The sequence below is a fragment of the Trachurus japonicus genome, chromosome 9 (genome assembly GCF_045865225.1).
Source record: "Trachurus japonicus isolate A0001 chromosome 9, Traja_1.0".
Taxonomy (NCBI): Eukaryota; Metazoa; Chordata; class Actinopteri; order Carangiformes; family Carangidae; genus Trachurus; species Trachurus japonicus.
The window spans coordinates 10,015,148-10,034,323 of record NC_140915.1 but is presented as its reverse complement, the minus strand read 5'-3'; the positions used below and the strand labels follow the sequence as shown (position 1 = coordinate 10,034,323).

Sequence of the window (19,176 nt, the reverse complement as noted above, 5' to 3'; positions counted from 1 at the left end):
ATGGAGTCCCCGGTTGGAGCACTTTCCAGCACCCCTCCCAGGGCCTCCAGGAAGGCCGGGTACTCTGCACTGCCGTTCGGCCCGTAGGCCGAGACAACAGTGAGAGACCTATCCCCGACCCGAAGGCGCAGGGAAACGACCCTCTCGTTCAGTGGGGAGAACTCCAACACATGGCGGCTGAGCTGGGGAGCTATGAGCAAGCCCACACCAGCTCGCCGCCTCTCACCATGGGCAACTCCAGAGTGGAAGAGAGTCCAACCTCTCTCAAGGAGTTGGGTTCCAGAGCCCAGGCTGTGCGTGGAGGTGAGCCCGACTATCTCAAGCCGATACCTCTCAGCCTCCCGCACGAGCTCAGGCTCTTTCCCCCCCAGCGAGGTGACATTCCATGTCCCTAAAGCCAGAGTCGTTGTCCGGGGATTGGGTCGCCGGGGCCCACGGCTGCCACCCAAAACACACGGCACCGGCACCTCATGGTCCTTCCTGCGGGTGGTGGGCCTACTGGAAGGCAGGCCCACGTCACTCCTCCGGGCTGGGCCAGGTCCCGTGGGCAGAGACCCGGCCACCAGGCGCTCGCCTGCGAGCCCCAACCCCAGGCCTGGCTCCAGGGTGGGGCCAGGGTGGGGCCCCGGTGACGCCGATCTGGGTGACGTGAAGTCCTTGATATTGTTCCACTCATGAGAGGTTTTGGAACCGCTCTTAATCTGACCCGTCACCTAGGACCTGTTTGCCTTGGGAGACCCTACCAGGGGCATTAAGCCCCCGACAACATAGCTCCCAGGATCATTTGGGTGCTCAAACCCCTCCACCACGGTAAGGTGGCGGTTTCCCCTTCCTTCCCTTCATCCTTACTTCTTCTTCCTTTCACTTTTGATCCAATTGACCTGATCTGTTCCATCCCTCCATCTTTCTTTCCTTCCTTTTTCCCTTCCCTCTTTCCACAATCCTTTTCCCCTCCCTTTCTTCCTTCTTTCCCTTCTTCCTTCCTTCTTCTTCCTTCCTTGAACAAATGTATTTCCTCCCTCCATCTTTCTTTCCGTCCTTTTTCCCTTCCCTCTTTCCACAATCCTTTTTCCCCTCCCTCCCTTCCTTCCCTTCGTCCTTACTTCTTCCTTCCTTTTTGACCCAATTGATCCAATCTGTTCCCTCCCCCCATCTTTCTTTCCTCCCATCTTTCCCTTTGTCCTTCCTGCCTTCCTTCCTTGACCCAAGAGGACAACAGGAAGGTTAAACTCGTCTATTTGTGTCGTTTCTGCAGGAACCACTGTGATGAAGACGGAGCAGAGCAGCGAGGAAGTCGGCGTTCCCGTCTCCACCACCGTCTCCACCACCACCGTGGAGGATCTGCCGCCGCCGCCTGTTGCTGCAGCCGCCAAGGAGCACAAACCGGGCAGGAAGAGCCACTGCAGAGCGGGAGAAGAGTCCGACAGCGACTTCGAGTCCGACCCTCCGTCGCCGAAAAGCAGCGAGGACGAAGAGCCGGAGGAGGACGAGGCGCTCAACAGCGAGCACGGCGACGACACGGAGCCGGAGAACCTCGGGCAGCGGCCTCTGCTCATGGACTCGGAGGAAGACGGAGAGGAGGAAGACGACAAGCACAGCTCCGACTCGGACTACGACCCCAGACGAGTCAAGAGTCGCTCAAAGAAACCTTCGGCTGGTAAACCGGCTCCTTCCAACGCCGCCGCTGCCGCCGCGAGGACGAGTCCACGCGGCGACTCCACCATGACCCTCATCACGCCTCCGGAGTCGCCCAGCGGAGCGCCGACGAGGGCTGGTCCAGCCGTGGACGCCGTGGACGTTTTCGGAGCCGTTCCCTTCCTAGGCGGAGCCTCGTCCGAGAGCACGGACATCTTCGCCAAGGCGCCGTTCCGGCAGGTCAGCCAGGAGCAGCTGCCGCCGGCCGCCGGCGCCGCCGACGAGTTCGACGTCTTCACCAAAGCGCCGTTCAGCCGGAACCTGTCCAAGTCGTCCGGGAAGAGCGACGTCCCCATGGGCCAAACGCCGCCCGTCTCGCCCGACGCCGGCATCATCGACATTTTCGGCTTCTCGCCGTTCCACCCGGCAGGCCCCGCGGCGCCGTCGCTCCCGGTGACCTCCCGGAGCGCCGACGACATCTTCCAGCCTTCCTTCGAGGAGTCGAGTCCTCAGCAGCAGCGTCTGAAGCAGCGCAGCCTGCAGAAGCTGTCATCGCGCCAGAGGAAGACCAAGCAGCAGGACGCCATGGCGGGCGGCGGCGGCGGCGGCAGCAACGGGAAACGCCACCACGGAACGCCGACCGGCGGCCGCAAGACCAACAAGCCGACGTACCGCACGCCGGAGCGCGTCCGCCGGCACAAGAAGGTCGGGCGGCGGGACTCGCAGAGCAGCAACGAGTTCCTCAGCACCTCCGACTCCAAGGAGAACATCAGCGTCGTCGTCGACATCACCATGATGGCGGACGGGAAGGACAACAAGGCGCCGTCGTCTCTGTTGCCGGGAGACGACGCCACCGCCGCCACTGCCGCCCTGTTGGACCCGTTCGGCGCCAAACCGTTCCACCCTCAGGACGGATCATGCCGGTACCAAGGCCTCAACGACGGCGGGAAGATGGCCGACATGGGCACGGCGGCCAACGGGAAGTCCTGGACGGGCGGCGTTGCCCTCGGGGAAAGCGGCGGATTCATGGATGACTTTGGCGCGGTGCCGTTCACAGAACTGGTCGTCCACGGTGAACCTCAGCAGCAGCCGACGCCAACGCCGATGCAGACGCCACCGCCGGCGCCATCGCAGCCGTTGGAGCTCGACCCGTTTGGAGCGGCGCCGTTCCCCTCCAAACAGTGACTCATCGCTCCTTCTTCTCCTTCTTCGTCTTCCCGCTCTGCCGCTCAAACGACGAGTCATCTTCTTTCTTTTTTTTTTTTTTTTGGTTTGGGATCATTTTCAACCACAAGCTAAAACACTGTCCTCTTTCTTACAGCTCTGACTTTATGAATAACAAAAAACACAAAAAAACTGAATCCTGTGGAGTGTGAGAGTGATGTTTTCCACATATCTTTCAGCACTTGTTTTTGCTGAGAGGCCTTTTTAATGCTGCATCTTCTGAAAGGGATAGTTCAACATTTTGGCAAATTGGCCCATTGCCATAATCTCTATAGTTTTAGCAGTAGGTTTGTTTGCTCAGAGCTACGCTAAGGAGGCTCATGGGATTTCTTGGTTTCCCTCATCAAACTCATCAAATACACAATCCAACAACTCCCAAACGCAACAAGTTGGACAAGTTGTGACCTGCACATTCACCACACTATGAGATAATAACAGAACGTTACCAGACAGAGTTGTTTTAGAGGAAAATTCATGCAAAACCACGGATGCACGTTGCCGTTGGGGGCAGTTTTTCATCAAGCAGTCTCTCTATTTCCCTCTAAAACAACTCTGTCTGGTAACGTTGTGTTATTATCTCATAGCGTGGTGAATGTGCAGGTCACAACTTGTCCACCAGAGTGTTATGGAGTTGTTGGATTGTGTACTTGATGAGTTTGATGAGGGAAACCAAGAAATCCCATTAGCCTCCAACGTAGCGTAGCTCTGAGCAGCTCACAGCTCTGCTCTGCCGTTCTAAAAATAGCTTGCACCGACAATTAAAGGTAACGAACCTATTGCTATGACTATAGGGATTATGGCAATGGGCCAATTTGCCAAAATGTTGAACTTTTCCCTTTAACGCTTACAAAGACAAGACTGTTAGAACCGGAAAAGAAACAGAAAAAACCCACTCGAAAAAAGAAAAAAAAAAGTCGTACTGTGATTTCTGAAGCTTGACGTTCGACTGGACCGACCGCTTGACTTTGCTGCAAAAAGCCTGAACTTCTGTTTGTTTTCAGCACCACGAAGCCTTACCCGAGCTCGGCTCCGCCTTGCTGCACAGTACCTCGGAAAAACACGATGCAGCCGGTCGGCCTCCGTCGGGCCGCCGCTGCTGTCGTTGGAAATCGTTTTGGGAGACGACCTTAACCACTTTTTTTTTTGTTTGTTTTTATCCTCATTAGACCTTTTTTCTCTATGCATAATTTCACAGTAGTCTTTTTACTTTACGCAGGCTCTGACTTGACTTGTGTCGCATTTCACCTGAATACTAGAAGGGATCGAATTGTTATTGTACTTCCTTAACGAGTTTAAATTTTAGGATCTTAACTTTTAAAACTTGTATGTAAACTACTGTTAATTTTGATTCAAGTTACGACTCGTACAAACATGTTCTGTTTAGAAACGAGGAAGAAATAAAAACACAAAGCCACAGTTAATTAAGTGCACTAGTGTAGGGTTTGTGTTGCAACAACTGTTGACCCCCAGTAGAAACCTGTAAAGCTGCACTGATGTTTTCCTCAGCTCTCTGCATCAGACTTCACAACATTTTCAGACTAATTTATACTTAAAGGAAAAGTCTACAACTAAGATTGATGTTTTTTTTTTTTCCATTTTTGGTTTCTGTCAACAAAAAGCCACAAAAGAACAAAAACCAGGACTTTTTCACCTGTGGATCCGACTTTTTAAGGAATAACTCGATATTTATTTTGTGAAATATTCTCATTTGCCATATGAGGCTACAACCTTTTAATTATTGAGCTTTATCTCCAGTCTTTATGCTGTGCCATGCTAACTGGCTGATAACTGTACCTTCATATTGGATGCACTGGTAACAATCTTCTCAACAAAGACAGACTTTTCTCAAAAATGTCAAATTATTAACAGATCATAAATATGTAGTTTCATTTTTCTCCCTCAAACAGAAGCATCGGATTAATCCATATTTAGTATGTGGGATAGTTTGTCAACTTTAATCCATCTTTTAATGACACGATTATCAGGTTTTTAGTCTTTTTTTGGGGGGTTTGTTGACAGAAACAAAAGAAAAAAACAAGATAAATTGTTCATAAAGGGAAAAAGAAAAACAAACAGAAATCCTTGTGATGCCATTTTCAGGTCATTTGTTTCCATGACAGCACTTTTCAGCGCTGACTTCCTCCCTGAACTCGTTCTGTGTTTTTTTTCTTCTCTCCGTCGACGGCCTTAAGCATTTTACCTTCACCACCACTGGCACATTGGTTTGAATGAGACCTGCAGGTTGCTGTGTTTTCACCATTGGAACCATTTGATACAAATAGTTTACCTTTTTTTTTTTTTTTCCACCAGGGTTAAATCTTATATTGTATTTATCATGCTTTATGCTGTTTGATGCAATAAATAAGATTCATCTCAGTGCAGCTGTAAAGTGGAATTTGAAAACAAAGCAGTGCGACACTTGTTGAAACAATACAGATCAAGTTTAATTTTATTTTAGAGTCGAGTTCAGCGGTTTGATTCGCCGCTCACGTATGAAAAGTCCAAGATACAAAACTTCTGCTGCTACAAAACGAGCCTCAAGACACAGAAGAGCTCATCATTGAAGACAGACAAGACGTGTTTCCAGAGAAAAATCTTTACAGAGCAGGTTTTATAACGAATAACTTAAAACACACAAAAAAACCACAGAGAGAGAGAGAGTCTGCAACTGTTAACACTAAAAAAAACATTAAATATCACAGAAAAACAAATGACTTTCATTCCAAAATAGAAACTACCATGCAGCTGTGATTACGTGGTGACAACGAAGCTTTAAGACTTTTGTATTTTCTTAAATTTGAGCGTGGATTTGTTGCATTTTGGAATGAAGGAAACATTGCACATCACCCTAAATGAGCTGGAGAACATGTACTCGTCTGAAAAGTAAAAAAAACAAAACACAGTCCAGGCAGAAGCAGCACGTTGTTTATACCTGGACTAAAAGAGTGAAAAGAAAAACCGATAAAGTAAAGTTTGAGTTTTACAGAGGGGGAAACACTGCTGCAACCTTTCAAGACAACGCAGACAACACAGAATAAAATCCATCGATTTGAGCAGTGATGATAAAAATGATGAAATATAAAACACTTTAAATTCAAGTTAGGCAGCAGGAGCTTTTTTTGTTGCTAAGTTTATCATCCAAACAAGGTCCTTTTACTTTTACTTCTTCTTTCCAGTGTGTTGAACTGATGCTTAAGCTTAAAACTAACAAACAGGCAGCATATCTCCTCTACTTTTATCTATTTAACTAACCTACTGCACGTACAAGAGGCTAATTAATTAATGTTACTGATAGTGTCATCATTCAACATCAGTGTTTTTAAAGTTTATTATAGGACTGGGACACACACGGTCTCACTAGCAGCCTCTAGAGGCCGAGCTGCGTCTTCACACCCAAACACTGACCACTGACAAATCCCCATTTAACTGAACAGCTTTAACCTTTAACCAGCTGTAAAAATAATAATAATAATAATAAATACATAGTGGACGCTTTAAGTCGTCCTGTGCAGCTCTGACCGACGCGTCAAGTTTGAAAAAAACAACATTCAACAGTGGAGCGTCAGGTGTGCGACCGACGTACCTGGATTCACCATCATGTGACTCAAAAAACAACCTGTTGTTCGTCTCGCTCAGTGGAAAAAGAAACATAAACATCCACACTGTTCCCAACTACAGGATAAAAAAAAAACTAAATGTGAAGAAAGAAGCTGCTGAAGAGAAAAATGTCACGTGTCTTTGGTTTTTCTATCTAAAACACTGAAGATACTGATCAGAGAGAAACGTTACAGCTTATACACACTACCGTCTGATTGTTTTCACCTGAAACATGTCGCTTTTCCCTTTTAAAGTCTTTTTTTTTTTTTACGTGATTGATTAGTGAAGGAGGCTCAAAGCATCAAATTCTTTTAAAAACTTCTGATTTTCGTGGGGAAACATTTCAAATAAATTAAAATTAGAGGGGAAAAAAAAGGTGTTAGAATTGAAATTTTAGGGGCAAAACTGTACAAAAGTTCAGTTAATTAAATTTTTTGCCAAAAGCTACATGATGTTTTATTTACAGGCACTTTAAACACATTTGTAGGATCTTATTAAATATATACTATATATATAAAAACAAAAGAGAAGAAACTGCTACTCGAGTGAAGCTGCTGTGATTTCTACAGAGGAACAGTGACGAAGTTCGAACTTGAACGCAGCGCGACGGTGACGAGCTGCTTCACTCACACTCGTTTCCTCCGTCGTCATGGAGACTCACAGGTAAGAATACGTGATGATGATGCTGCTGCGATGGACTGAGAGCCTGGCGTTCCCCCGGGCTTCCATCCAATGCATGCTGGGATACGATGCAGCCTAAAGAGAGACAGAAAAACAGTTTGACTGATGATGAGAAACATTGATAAAACAGGGTTGCAAAAATCCGGGAATTTTCAAAGTTGGAAACTTTACATGGGAATTAATGGGAATTAACGAGAATAAGCGGGAATAAATTCAAAATTTACAAAATTGAAGGTTGGCCCTTAACAAGGAACTTAAATATAGTTGGGGGAAATATACTGTAGTATATTGAAGTACACTTGAATATCTATGCTATTCCTCAATCACATGCACACAGCACACTGCTTACTGCAGGGCTATTTGGGGTGGGGGAGTAATATTTTACTCAATGTTTTTGTTGTTTAGTAAAAGAAAAAAAATTGATTGTTCATACAAGAATTAAAACTTGATAAAGTTCTATATAATTGTATTATTTTGCATGGATGTCTGCTTATGATAAAACAAAATATTTACATTTATGTTTGGATATGATTGTTTAAAATACCCCCAATTTCCAGTTTATTCCCATAGATTACTAATAATTCCCATAATTCCCATGGAAAGTTTCCAATTTGGAATATTTACAAAATTCCCCTGCTTAACTTCCCATTGAAAGTATCTGAAAATTTACTGGAAATGTTCCCAACCCTTTGCAACCCTAATCAAACATAAGAGCGTTGGCGTCTCCATCAGCTCAGACAGTCAGTCGGTGGCACGGCTGCTTTAGTTCTTACCGTCCGGAGGGTCGTCGTGGACTCCCATGATGCTCGGCGGCGACCCTAGGCGTGCTGCGGCGCGGCGTCGGGGCAGGGCTGGCTGTGTCGGTACTCCATGATGAAGCCCGACGTCTGGTGCCACCAGTAGAACATCAGCACCAGCAGCATGTGCCACACCTGGTGGCTGGAGCCCAGGTAGTTGAGCTGACCTGCAGACACATCGACACAATCACTTACTCCAGAGCATTAAAGGGATAGTTCAACATTTTGGCAAATTGGCCCATAATTGCCATAATCCCTATAGTCATAGCAGTAGGTTCGTTACCTTTAATTGTCGGTGCAAGCTGTTTTTAGAACGGCGGAGCAGAGCCGCGAGCTGCTCAGAGCTACGCTACGGAGGCTAATGGGATTTCTTGGTTTCCCTCATCAAACTCATCAAATACACAATCCAACAACTCCAAAACACTCTGGTGGACAAGTTGAAAAACTAAGAAATCCCATGAGCCTCCGTAGCGTAGCTCTGAGCAGCTCGTGGCTCTTCTCCGCTGTTCTACAAATAGCTTGCACCGACAATTAAAGGAAACGCACCTACTGCTATGACTATAGGGGTTATGGCAATGGGCCAATTTGTCGAACTATCCCTTTAAATTGTTCTAAACTAAAGACTCGAAACTATGAGTGAAAAAACAAAACGACTGAGAGAAGGAAATAAAAACTCTGTGTCACCTGGGAAGTAGCGTTCAGGGACTTTGGAGACGTAGAAGATGAGCGCTAACGCTGCGATGAAGTACATCCCCAGGACACGAGGAACAAAAGCCTGAAACACAGAAGATTAAAAAGATTTAAAACACTAACAACAACACATTTATATAAAAACAGCTGAATCATTTTACTCTCACAACTAACAAAGCTTTGTTTTAAATGAACAATGAATCAATATTCCCCATTACATGTTTATAAAGTTGATTTCATTCAGGCAGGAGCTTCTCCTCTTTTCCTTCTCTCATGTCTACATCATAACAGTCTGTTCAGCGTCAGACTGAAGAGTGAAAATACTCAAAACCTATTGATAATTCATCCATTTATTTATAATACACTACTCGGAAAAAGTTAGGGATATCTGACAAGAATATCCCTATAAAAGGTTCATGCTACAGTGATATTCTATCATGAGGCCTTTTAAGTAGAAGGATGCAATGGTCATTTCTTTATCTCAAACAAAAGCTAACAACAGTGGTGGCTATAGCACAACAAAAATCTCAATTATCTCAATAACTTGATCAGTTTGATCAAAGTGTTGTCTTGGTCTCATGATGTCAAAATTTGAACAACAAGAGGACTGTCTACAAATTGTCATTAAACCAGAACATTTAGTGGCTCAATGACAATTGAACCAATAATTAATTAGTTAATCGCCTTGTTAGAGAACTGACAGTTATCCTGAGTAGGTTAAACTTGCTTCACATTACAGGCCTGATGTTATATCTGCTATTAAGAGCAAAAACCTTGGAACAGCTGATCAATAAAGACGGTGCAGCATCTTCAGTGAATCCAAAACATTTCAGAATCTGTTCCTCTTTTATTTTTTTTCCTCTATAACAACTTATTTTTCAGCTAGCAGATGAGCTTTCACTTCAAATGCTGCAGGTTCACACGGCTCAACATCACATTTAACATCAAAATGAACATCAGATGGTCGTCGTGGAGCAGACGTGACCTCACCCACCTGGACGAGCTCGGAGGAGAAGCCCCCCGTGATGCAGATCCAGTGGACGGTGGGGACGAGGCCGTAGCCGGCCACCGAGCAGAAGATGAGCGAGCGCAGCTGCTTCCACTGCTTACTGAGGTAATGAGGGTGGATCTGAGCGAAGAAGACGGCCAGGATCATCGCCAGGACCGTCACCAGGTACACCTGCCGCCAGTACTGCAGGGAGAGGAGAGGGAGAATAAACGTAAACCTTTAAAGGGAGAGTTCAACATTTTGTCAAACTGGCCCATTGTCATCTATACTCATAGCAGTAGGTTTGTTACCTACGGAGGCTCATGGGATTTCTTGGTTTCCCTCATCAAACTCATCAAATACACAATCCAACAACTTCAAAACGCTCTGGTGGACAAGTTGTGACCTGCACATTCACCACGCTATGAGATAATAACACAACGTTACGGGACGGAGTTGTTTTAGAGGTAAATACAGAGACTGCTTGATGAAAAACTGTCCCTGTAGGCAACGCGCATCAGCGGTTTTGCATGAATTTCCCTCTACAACAACTCTGTCTGGTCACGTTGTGTTATTATCTCATAGCGTGGTGAATGTGCAGGTCACAACTTGTCCACCAGAGCGTTGTGGAGTTGTTGGATTGTGTATTTGATGAGTTTGATGAGGGAAACCAAGAAATCCCATGAGCCTCCGTAGTGTAGCTCTGAGCAGCTCACGGCTCTGCTCCGTCGTTCTAAAAATAGCTTGCACCGACAATTAAAGGTAACGAACCTACTGCTATGACTATAGGGTTTATGGCAATGGGCCAATTAGCCAAAATGTTGAACTATCCCTTTAAGACAAATACTAATATTCAGTTTTATAACTAAAATATTTGTCTTTCCTTTTGTGTTTTCTGCCTCTTTGTTTTTAGGGCTCAAACTAATCAACTGACAGTTTGATTGTTTGATTGATTGGTATCAAATGCCTCGTTTCTGAGTTTTTTCTAAACATCTTTTTAGTTGCGATGAGTATTTTCCACTTAATCTTGAATTAAATTACTTGTTTGCAGCAGGTCTGGACCGCTCTCTGATCCAAATCACTTGAGTATTTGTTGGTCATTTTCATTAATTTCACACCCTCCTTCTTTCTCTCTGTCTCTCTCTCTTTTTTTTTTTTTTAATTAACACCTCAGGCCATTTCATGTATGGCTTTATTTTATTTTGCATCTGCGTAACGGTGATACAACTAATAATCTCTTTGGAAAAAAAGAAGAAAAAAAAAACCTGTGAAGATCTGTCCATCTGCTCTGCTACAGTTTCAGCCGTTGTCATCATATATATATATATATTTATATATATGTGTGTGTGTATGTGTGTGTGTAAAACATAAAGCAGTTGTCATCAGATCTGTAACTACTTGGTATTTAAACTTCTATAAGTAACTGTGTAAAAAAAGAAGAGGAAGAAGGAGGAGAAGAAAAAAGTCTGGACGCTCTCGGTCCCTTCTGTCCGTTTGTGTGGATGCAGCCGGCCTTCGTCCAGTCACACGTCCTCATGTGACGAGTCCTGCTGAATTTCACAGTGAATAAATTTGCACCAGGAACAAGGCCCCACTCGGCTGCAGCCAAAAAATGTTTTAACTGAAGCGCTCTCCTCTTTTAACAGACAGCATGTTCCCTCTCCTTCTCTCTCTCGCTCTCTTTCCTCCAGATCTACATTTTTTTTATATTTTTTTCCTCAGACGACAAACTCAAGACAAGACGACGACTTTGACTGGCTAAATATAAAAATATCTACTTTTTCTGTAGGGACTTGGCTTTGCCATATAAAGAGTAGAGATGAAGAAGACGAAGCACGACGAGCCCCAGTCTTGGCAGGGACCAAGGGGGAGGTGGTGGGAGAGGAGAGAGGGGGAGAGGGGGGGGAGGGGGCTTCGCTGAGATGAGACGGCTCCCAGACTTGCGAACGTCATATGGTGGGGAACAGGAGTGACGGACGGCGCCGTGAACGCAGCCATCTGGTTTGAGCTGGAGCAGATTTCAGCTGCGTTCTGGGGGCAAAATAACCCGGCGCTTCCAACACGCGGGAGGGAAAAGAAAGCAGAAGAGTACGGAGACGACACACACACACACACACACACACACACACACACACACACACACACACACACACTCACACAGGAGTAGGAAAAAAAAGAAAAAAAAACATGGTGGTGGTGGTGATGGTGGGCGGCTGGAATAAGGAGCTGAAACTGGCTGGTTGGTGTCATCATCATCATCATCATCATTGGAGGCTGGTTTCCAAACGGCGAAGGTGTCGTGTTGCTTATTCACCGGGAACAATGAGTCAATGTACCGCCGCCGCCGCCGCCGCCGAGCCAGACTGTGACTGTGACTGTGACTGTCGGCTCCACTTCGGCTTTTTATTCAATTAACTGTCTGCTGCTTCACACAGGACGAGGACGAGGACGAGGACGAGGACGCCGCACCGCACCGCACCGTCTCCGGGGAGACCGTGCACTGCAAAAACTGCAAAATCTTACCCAGAATATTTGTCTTATTCCTAGTCAAAAATGTAATTTCTAGTCAAAACAAATCTCATTATACATAAAGTAAGACTCATCACATTAAAATAAGCTTGTTTTTTGACACGTTTCAAGAATATTGTCACTTGAAGTAAGTAGGAAAATCTGATAGTGGTTTTTCTTCCTTATTACAAGCACAAAAAACTTACTTACTACTTATTTTAAGTGAAAATTAGTTTGAAACAAGTGAAAATGATCTAAAAACACGTACATTTTTAGGTGATGAGTCTTATTTTAAGTGGAAAGAGATTCGTTTTGACTAGAAATTAGACATTTTGAGAAGAAGTAAGACAAATATTTATGGGAAGATTTTGAGTTTTTGCAGTGTGGTTAACACACACACACACACACACACAACCGTCCGTGTGTCAAACTTATTTTAGTTCAGGGGCCACAAAAAGCGCAATTTGATCTCCAGCGGGCCGGACCAGTAGAATAATACCATGATAACCTATAAATAAAAAGGACTTTAGGTAACCCTTTAATTTACAGGCCGTTAATTACGCGATAATGTTCAGAAATAATCAAGAAATACCAAGTTATTGCGTCATAATGTCTAGAAATAGCCCAGAAATATTGACCAATTGCAAGACGACTTTCCCAAAAAATTCAAAGCATGAAAAGCATGTGTAATCTTTAGCCTTTACTAGACTAGCGCTGGACTGTTGCTAAGAAACGCAACCTGAGCCAGCTACTACTACGGTTTTTTGTCTAAAAGTTTTCTGTCCTCCCCTTTATCCTCCTTTAACGACCACACAATGTTAATTCAAATATTATTTCAGCAAATATTTTCATCTTTGTAAAAGTTTGACACATCTAAGAGAGTTACCGACTGTCAATTTAAGGCTAATTAACAGTTAATAGGACACTCGTGACGCGGAGTGATACATGTAGGTAAAAGTCACAGTGGAAACCAACAGTGGGTTTTTTCTTTTTTTATATCACATTCGTAGGAAATAAAAACATAAATATCTGAGGGTTTCTTTGACAAAGTGTGTGACTAATCCGTCAGTAGCCTTTGACTTTAATCTGCTTTCAATCAAAACGTCTTTGCAAATGTTTTGGCATCAAGAGACAGTGACACATAGATTTATTTACATATTCAAAGGCTGAACTAAATTTTTCTCCTGAATAGAGTTTGACGTTTTGTTCTATAGTTGGCACAGCTCAGTAAGACATGAGGCACTTTATCTGCCATCTGATTCAATCAGTAGCAATTGTGGTGTTTAATTAATTATTTCAACTTCTGTGTTTAATGTTTTCATGCTCCATTCTTGTTTTTTGAGATTATTTCTTTGATGATTTTGCTTTTACTTGACAGCAGACAGGAAGGAGCACGTCTGTACGATGCATCTACTGCTGCTGCGACACCGTCTTTACTTTAGGGATCAGTGAAGTTTGTGTGAGGTGGATGAGAGATGGTGAACTTACGTTGTTGCAGTAGAAGGTGTAGAAGACTCCGGGGACGTAGCAGCCCAGGATGCCGATGGAGATACCGGCGTAATCCAGCGCCAACCAGCGGCGGCTGGTCTTCTCTGAGCGGTGGCAGCAGAACAGGTGGTAGCCCACCGAGCACAGCATACACAGCTGAGTGGCCAAAGGAATAAACACACACAGTCAGACATTACAGCAGCAGACTGAGACATGAGATATTAGGGCTGGGACGATATGCTTTTCTCCCGATTCGATACTTTTTGGGTGCCGACTCGATTTGAATTGCGATTCTTTGATTTTTTTGTTTGCTTTTTTAACATCAGCCCATGTGAAAAAGTTGAATGATGATGATGATGATGTCTACAGACTAAATCGGGAGCCATATTCTGCGCTGGTTCACCTGCAAGCTCCACCTGCAGCTGCACAAACATACAATATAGAGCATTTTAACCTTATCAGTTAACGGTTATTAATCGGTTAACGAGCGTCGGTTATCTGAGCTCGCTGCAACGCTGTGTACGGAAGCCTGTGAGGGCGCGCAGAGAGACAGAGGAAACGTTAATAAAAAATCTATTTTTGAAGTTTATGAATCGATTCAGAATCGTAGAGGATAAGAGTTGCGATTCTTACATGAATCAATGTTTTCCCCCACTCCTATGAGATATACAAAATAAGATAAAGAAACATGTTTAGTTATTCAATTTCATTTGAAAATCCACTGATTTCTCACCAGAAAAAAAGTTTTTTATGATTAGATGTGACGACTCTGGTTGTCAGGACCTGTTTATTCACAATCTGTGAAAAATATCTGCCAATATTGTCAATAAGGTCTGATTTTCTTGATCACACTGATCAACACTAGGTTACAACACCTCGCTGTAACTGAGCATTAAAAGCAGAACACTATTTATTCCTTTGCTGTGTAAAATTACTCCCACACAACCAACATTTTTCACTCACTTCAGTTTAACTTTAACAAACTGAACGTGAACGCACACTCTTGCATTTCAGCAGAGTCACTTCCTCCCAAAAAAGAGGAAAAAAAAACAGGCTTTTCCTGAGTCTGCACAATCTGCCTCTGAACAGATAAACATCGGCCAATGGCCATCAATATTTTCCGATGGCTGATGTCAGTCAACAAGGCGAATATCAGTCGATACTGGTGTTCATCTGATGCATTGGTGCATCCCTACCTAAAAACTAAACCTCCAATTTGAAACAAATACTTAGAATTTGGTCTCAGAAACTGACAGAAATAATTAAAACCATTTGAGTGATGAATTTTTAAAAATATAGAAACTGTGTAAAAGCTCCCAGCTGTCTTATCTCAATAGTAATATCAGCCAAGTGGGTGAACTGGAGGATGTGACATGATGACACACTGAACTGAACTCAGTCCCGTACCTGGAAGCAGAAGAGGCCGATGGAGTAGATGACGTAATCCTCTCTGGAGGCGCCGAAGCCCGGCAGCACCGAGGCCATGTTGTACACCCCGAGGAAGAAGAAGAGCAGGAAGCCCAGCAGGTGGCTCCAGATGTTCACCGTCTCATTGGACAGAATGAAGAGGCTGCAAAGAGGGTTTTTTTAATTTTTTTTACAAACTTTAAAGGGATAGTTCAACATTTGGGCAAATTGGCCCATTGCCATAATCCCTATAGTCACAGCAGTAGGTTCGTTACCTTTAAAGCAGAAGTAAGCGATCCGGTCATTTTGGCTAATGCTACGTTCCAGGCAGGCTTTTGAAACCGTAAATTACAGCTTCAAGTCACAACTTACGACTTTGTAGCGTTCCAGGCAACCCACTCGTGTTTTTCCGACCTGTTTTACCGGTGAAAGTCACTATAACGGCCACTCGTAACTTCTGACCCGTGAACTCGTACCAGATCGAACTGGTACGAGTTCACAGGTCGGAAAAACACCAGTTACGAGTTGCCTTGAACGCACCATAACAGTCCTCGTCCCTACGTCACCACATTCACGGCGTCCCTTGGCTGCACACACAGCGAGAAATGTTTTCTCCTCGGCTTACAGCAGAGCAGAGGGACTGACAGACCCGTGTTTCGGTCCAAACACTCTATGTAAGTGATTGCTGTCGGAAGATATAACTATTTAAGACTTATATTAACACAAATATATCACTTACTTCTGCTTTAATTGTCGGTGCAAGCTATTTTTAGAACGGCGGAGCAGAGCCGTGAGCTGCTCAGAGCTACGCTACGGAGGCTAATGGGATTTCTTGGTTTCCCTCATCAAACTCATCAAATACACAATCCAACAACTCCAAAACGCTCTGGTGGACAAGTTGTGACCTGCACATTCACCACGCTATGAGATCATAACAGAACGTTACCAGACAGAGTTGTTTTAGAGGTAAATTCATGCAAAACCGCTGATGTGCGTTGCCTTCAGGGACAGTTTTTCAGCAAGCAGTCTCTGCATTTACCTCTAAAACAACTCTGTCTCAACTATCAATGACAATAGAGCCTCTATAAGTCTATTTCTGAGGTAGCATCTCTGAAGAAAGTGAATTAAAACAACAGAATAAAAACACAGTGTTTTGTTTTCATGCACTGTTTAAAGGAAATCCTCCTCCTCTTGTGTTGTAGTATTATACAAATACCGTAGTCTCCAGTACTTTGAGTGTGTTCTGACAGGATAAAAATGCTGATCTAAGTTATATAAAAAAAAAGAGCTAACCACCACAACGTTGACTCGGCACTTTGACTTCCCTGAGGAGCGACCAAGAAAGAGAGAAATGCGTTTCCTCCCCCTCCGTTGGGAAATGTAATAAGAGTCTTACAAGAGTAGAGCTGATTAATTCATTAATTCATTAATTAATAAATAAAGAGCCTCCTCTCACCTCTTGATGCAGAGCCTGGAGGGCAGGTAGGCTCTGTATCCGTCCGTGATGTACGGGTTCTCCCTCAGGAACACGGGGATCTGCTCGTAGGTGTAGAGCCGGATCCCTCGGGGCACCAGCACGGGCCAGTACTGATACCCGCCCAGCTCGATGTAGTGAGCCGTCTGGGCGTTCTTCTGCCCCTTCTGAGGCATGGCTGCTTTAGTGTGACCTGAAGCTGAGGAGGAGTCACATCACATCAGATCCAATTAACACTGTAAACTAACTTACACAGCAAAGTCCAATTAACCATTAAGAGCACAGAGGGCGATGCAGTTACTGTATATCTGTTTACACAAGCTGCTGCAGCAGGTAAAGGAGGTTTTGGAGCAGGAATGAGGAGTGAAACTGAACCTTTAATGTAAAAAAAAAAGAAGCTGATTCTCTCCATATTCATCTGATGGGACTACAGAAACTGGCTGACATTACTGTACTTGTCTCTTGTGAAATGCACCAAATATACAGCAGCATCGTGCAGAAGTTTGGCCGCCCCTGGTCAAACTTTCTGTTAATGTGAATGAATAAAGCAAGAGGAAGATGAAATGATCTCCAAAAGGCATAAAGTTAAACATAAAACACTCTTCTGCAATATTTTAAGCAATATCAGTGTATTATTTTTGTTTTCTATACAGTTTAAGAGTGGAAAAAGGGAAACAAAGCAGCAGCCTGCGAAAGAATGGAGCTCTCACATAACTTTGACTAAGGTATCAGACAAGTTATTTACACTGTGATAGTTTCATTTTGAAAATGTAAAAACTTAAAACTGTTAAAATGTTTAAAATGTAAAGGGAATGTGTCATCTGTAACGTTATGCCTTTTGGAGATCACTTGCTTGTAACTGTTCACATTAACAGACATTTTGACCAGGGGTGCCCAAACTTTTGCGTGACACTGTATGTCACCTACGTGCAATTTTCCCTTCTACTATAATCACATAAAGATTTTAGATTTTATATTATCCCATAATATATCATGTTATTATATTATATTATGCTATATTACACTATTCTATATTATATTAAAACGTCTTGTATTGCCCTATATTCTATTACTATAGCTCACATTACCATTTGTCATTTATATTAGGTTAAACCATACCGCACATCATATTATAATGTCTTGTTCCCTGTTAAAAGGGTTTTCCATGGAGTTTTTCCTCAGTTGATGTGAGGGTCTAAGGGCAGAGGATGTTGTTTTGATGCTATGTGAAGCCCTTTGAGACAAACTGTAAAAACGGGCTATACAAATAAAATTGCCTTGCCTTGTATTCCTCGGTATTACCTTATCTTATCTCGCATTATCTTGTCACATTACATGAGCTTCAATTTTAAATTATATTGCACAATATGTGAATACATATATCTTATTGCAGATCAATGCAAACTATTACTATTTATTCTTTTCTTTCTTCTTTACATTTTATACTTATTTTACTTATTTTTATTCTTATCATACCAAATACGTATATAATACCACTCCACCTGCCTCTCATCTACACACCCACTTATACTACCTACATACTGTATATCATCACAACTTCACCTTGTTTGTACTTGTACTATTTAGTCCATGTGTTGTAACGTATTTGACCCTTATGTCACCTTGTCTATCACTTAACTTCACCAATAAAAGAAAGAAAGAAAGAAAGAAAAGATTAATCCCAAACTCTGTTTAGAAACGTCACATTTTCTACCTTATCTTACATATCAACAGTCCCAGAGTAGGTGTGGATGGGGCTCTTTTAGAAGTTTTAAACATCCAAGCTTTAATTCAATAAGCAGCTTATAAACCAAACCTAATCTTAATGTACATTATTACAAATAATAAACCTTTACCGTTAGTATTTACACACCAATTACTGTTTTATTTTATAGTTTCTCAGACACACACTCTCCTTCTTTTCTGGAGGAGGGTCTGGCAGGCGAGACTACACACACAGTGACACAGAGGAGAAGCAGTGAAGTTTCAGATTTGTTGACATAATAAGGTGTTTGTTTTATAAAGATTATTAAAAGACCGACTGTTTCTACAGCGACAACTGAAACAGAAACTATTTTAAAAGAAGTCTTATTAATATAAATAACAATAGTATTGACAAAGTCGGGTTTAAAATGACACAGTTTCCATAGCGGGTTTTGCCAACTGGTGGTTTAACTAACGGGGCTAACTAACGCTGCTAACGCTGCGTCGCTTAATGCTTTAAATTCATTACAATAAAACGGCGCACTTACCCTTTAACTTGCTGTATGTGCAGTGCGCGTCATTCTGCGGCTTGTAGTGCGTGCTACGCATTTGTAAACATAAGTTAACACTGACTTTACAAAAAACAACGAAATGTTTTTATCAAGTTTCTCTCCGCTACAACATCTTCCAAATCACCATTGACGTCATCAGTAATGGACCCCGGCCCGGCGGTGAGTGCGTCCAAGGAGCGCCTGAGTAAAAAACAAACAACACAAAAACTGATGAAAACCACGATGTATGGAGTGACTTTTGTATCAAATCAATACAAAACAAAATAACCTCTTATTATCTCTCAAATTCTTATATTTGTTTGATATTGAAGAAGTTTTGTTTGAATTCTTTTGACACAAATTTAACTGAGGCTGACAGTGAGAGGAAAAATACTGATAGGCCTACTGAGAAAGAAGCAAACTGTAAACTTT

The 19,176-nt window shown here is 43.3% G+C and overlaps 2 protein-coding genes across 2 annotated transcripts in view; one reads left to right on the top strand and one right to left on the bottom strand.

The window, feature by feature from the left end:
• The window catches only part of bmp2k (BMP2 inducible kinase), a 57,535-nt gene extending 54,501 nt beyond the window's left edge, over positions 1-3,034 (top strand). The window contains exon 16 of the mRNA XM_085785895.1: positions 1,256-3,034. Coding sequence (XP_085642021.1) covers positions 1,256-2,820 — 1,565 coding nt within the window. The 3' untranslated portion in view covers positions 2,821-3,034. The remainder of the gene's footprint in view (positions 1-1,255) is intronic.
• A 4,096-nt stretch (positions 3,035-7,130) lies between these two features.
• paqr3a (progestin and adipoQ receptor family member IIIa) lies at positions 7,131-18,931 on the bottom strand. Its single transcript, XM_085785893.1, has 8 exons — positions 18,742-18,931; positions 16,472-16,688; positions 15,016-15,178; positions 13,609-13,764; positions 9,619-9,816; positions 8,619-8,709; positions 7,911-8,101; positions 7,131-7,212 (listed from the first exon to the last, which is right to left on the bottom strand). The coding sequence occupies exons 1-7, from the start codon at positions 18,800-18,802 to the stop codon at positions 7,956-7,958; spliced, it is 1,032 nt and encodes a 343-aa protein (XP_085642019.1). The 5' UTR covers positions 18,803-18,931; the 3' UTR covers positions 7,131-7,212; positions 7,911-7,955.
• Between the last annotated feature and the right edge of the window lie 245 nt (positions 18,932-19,176).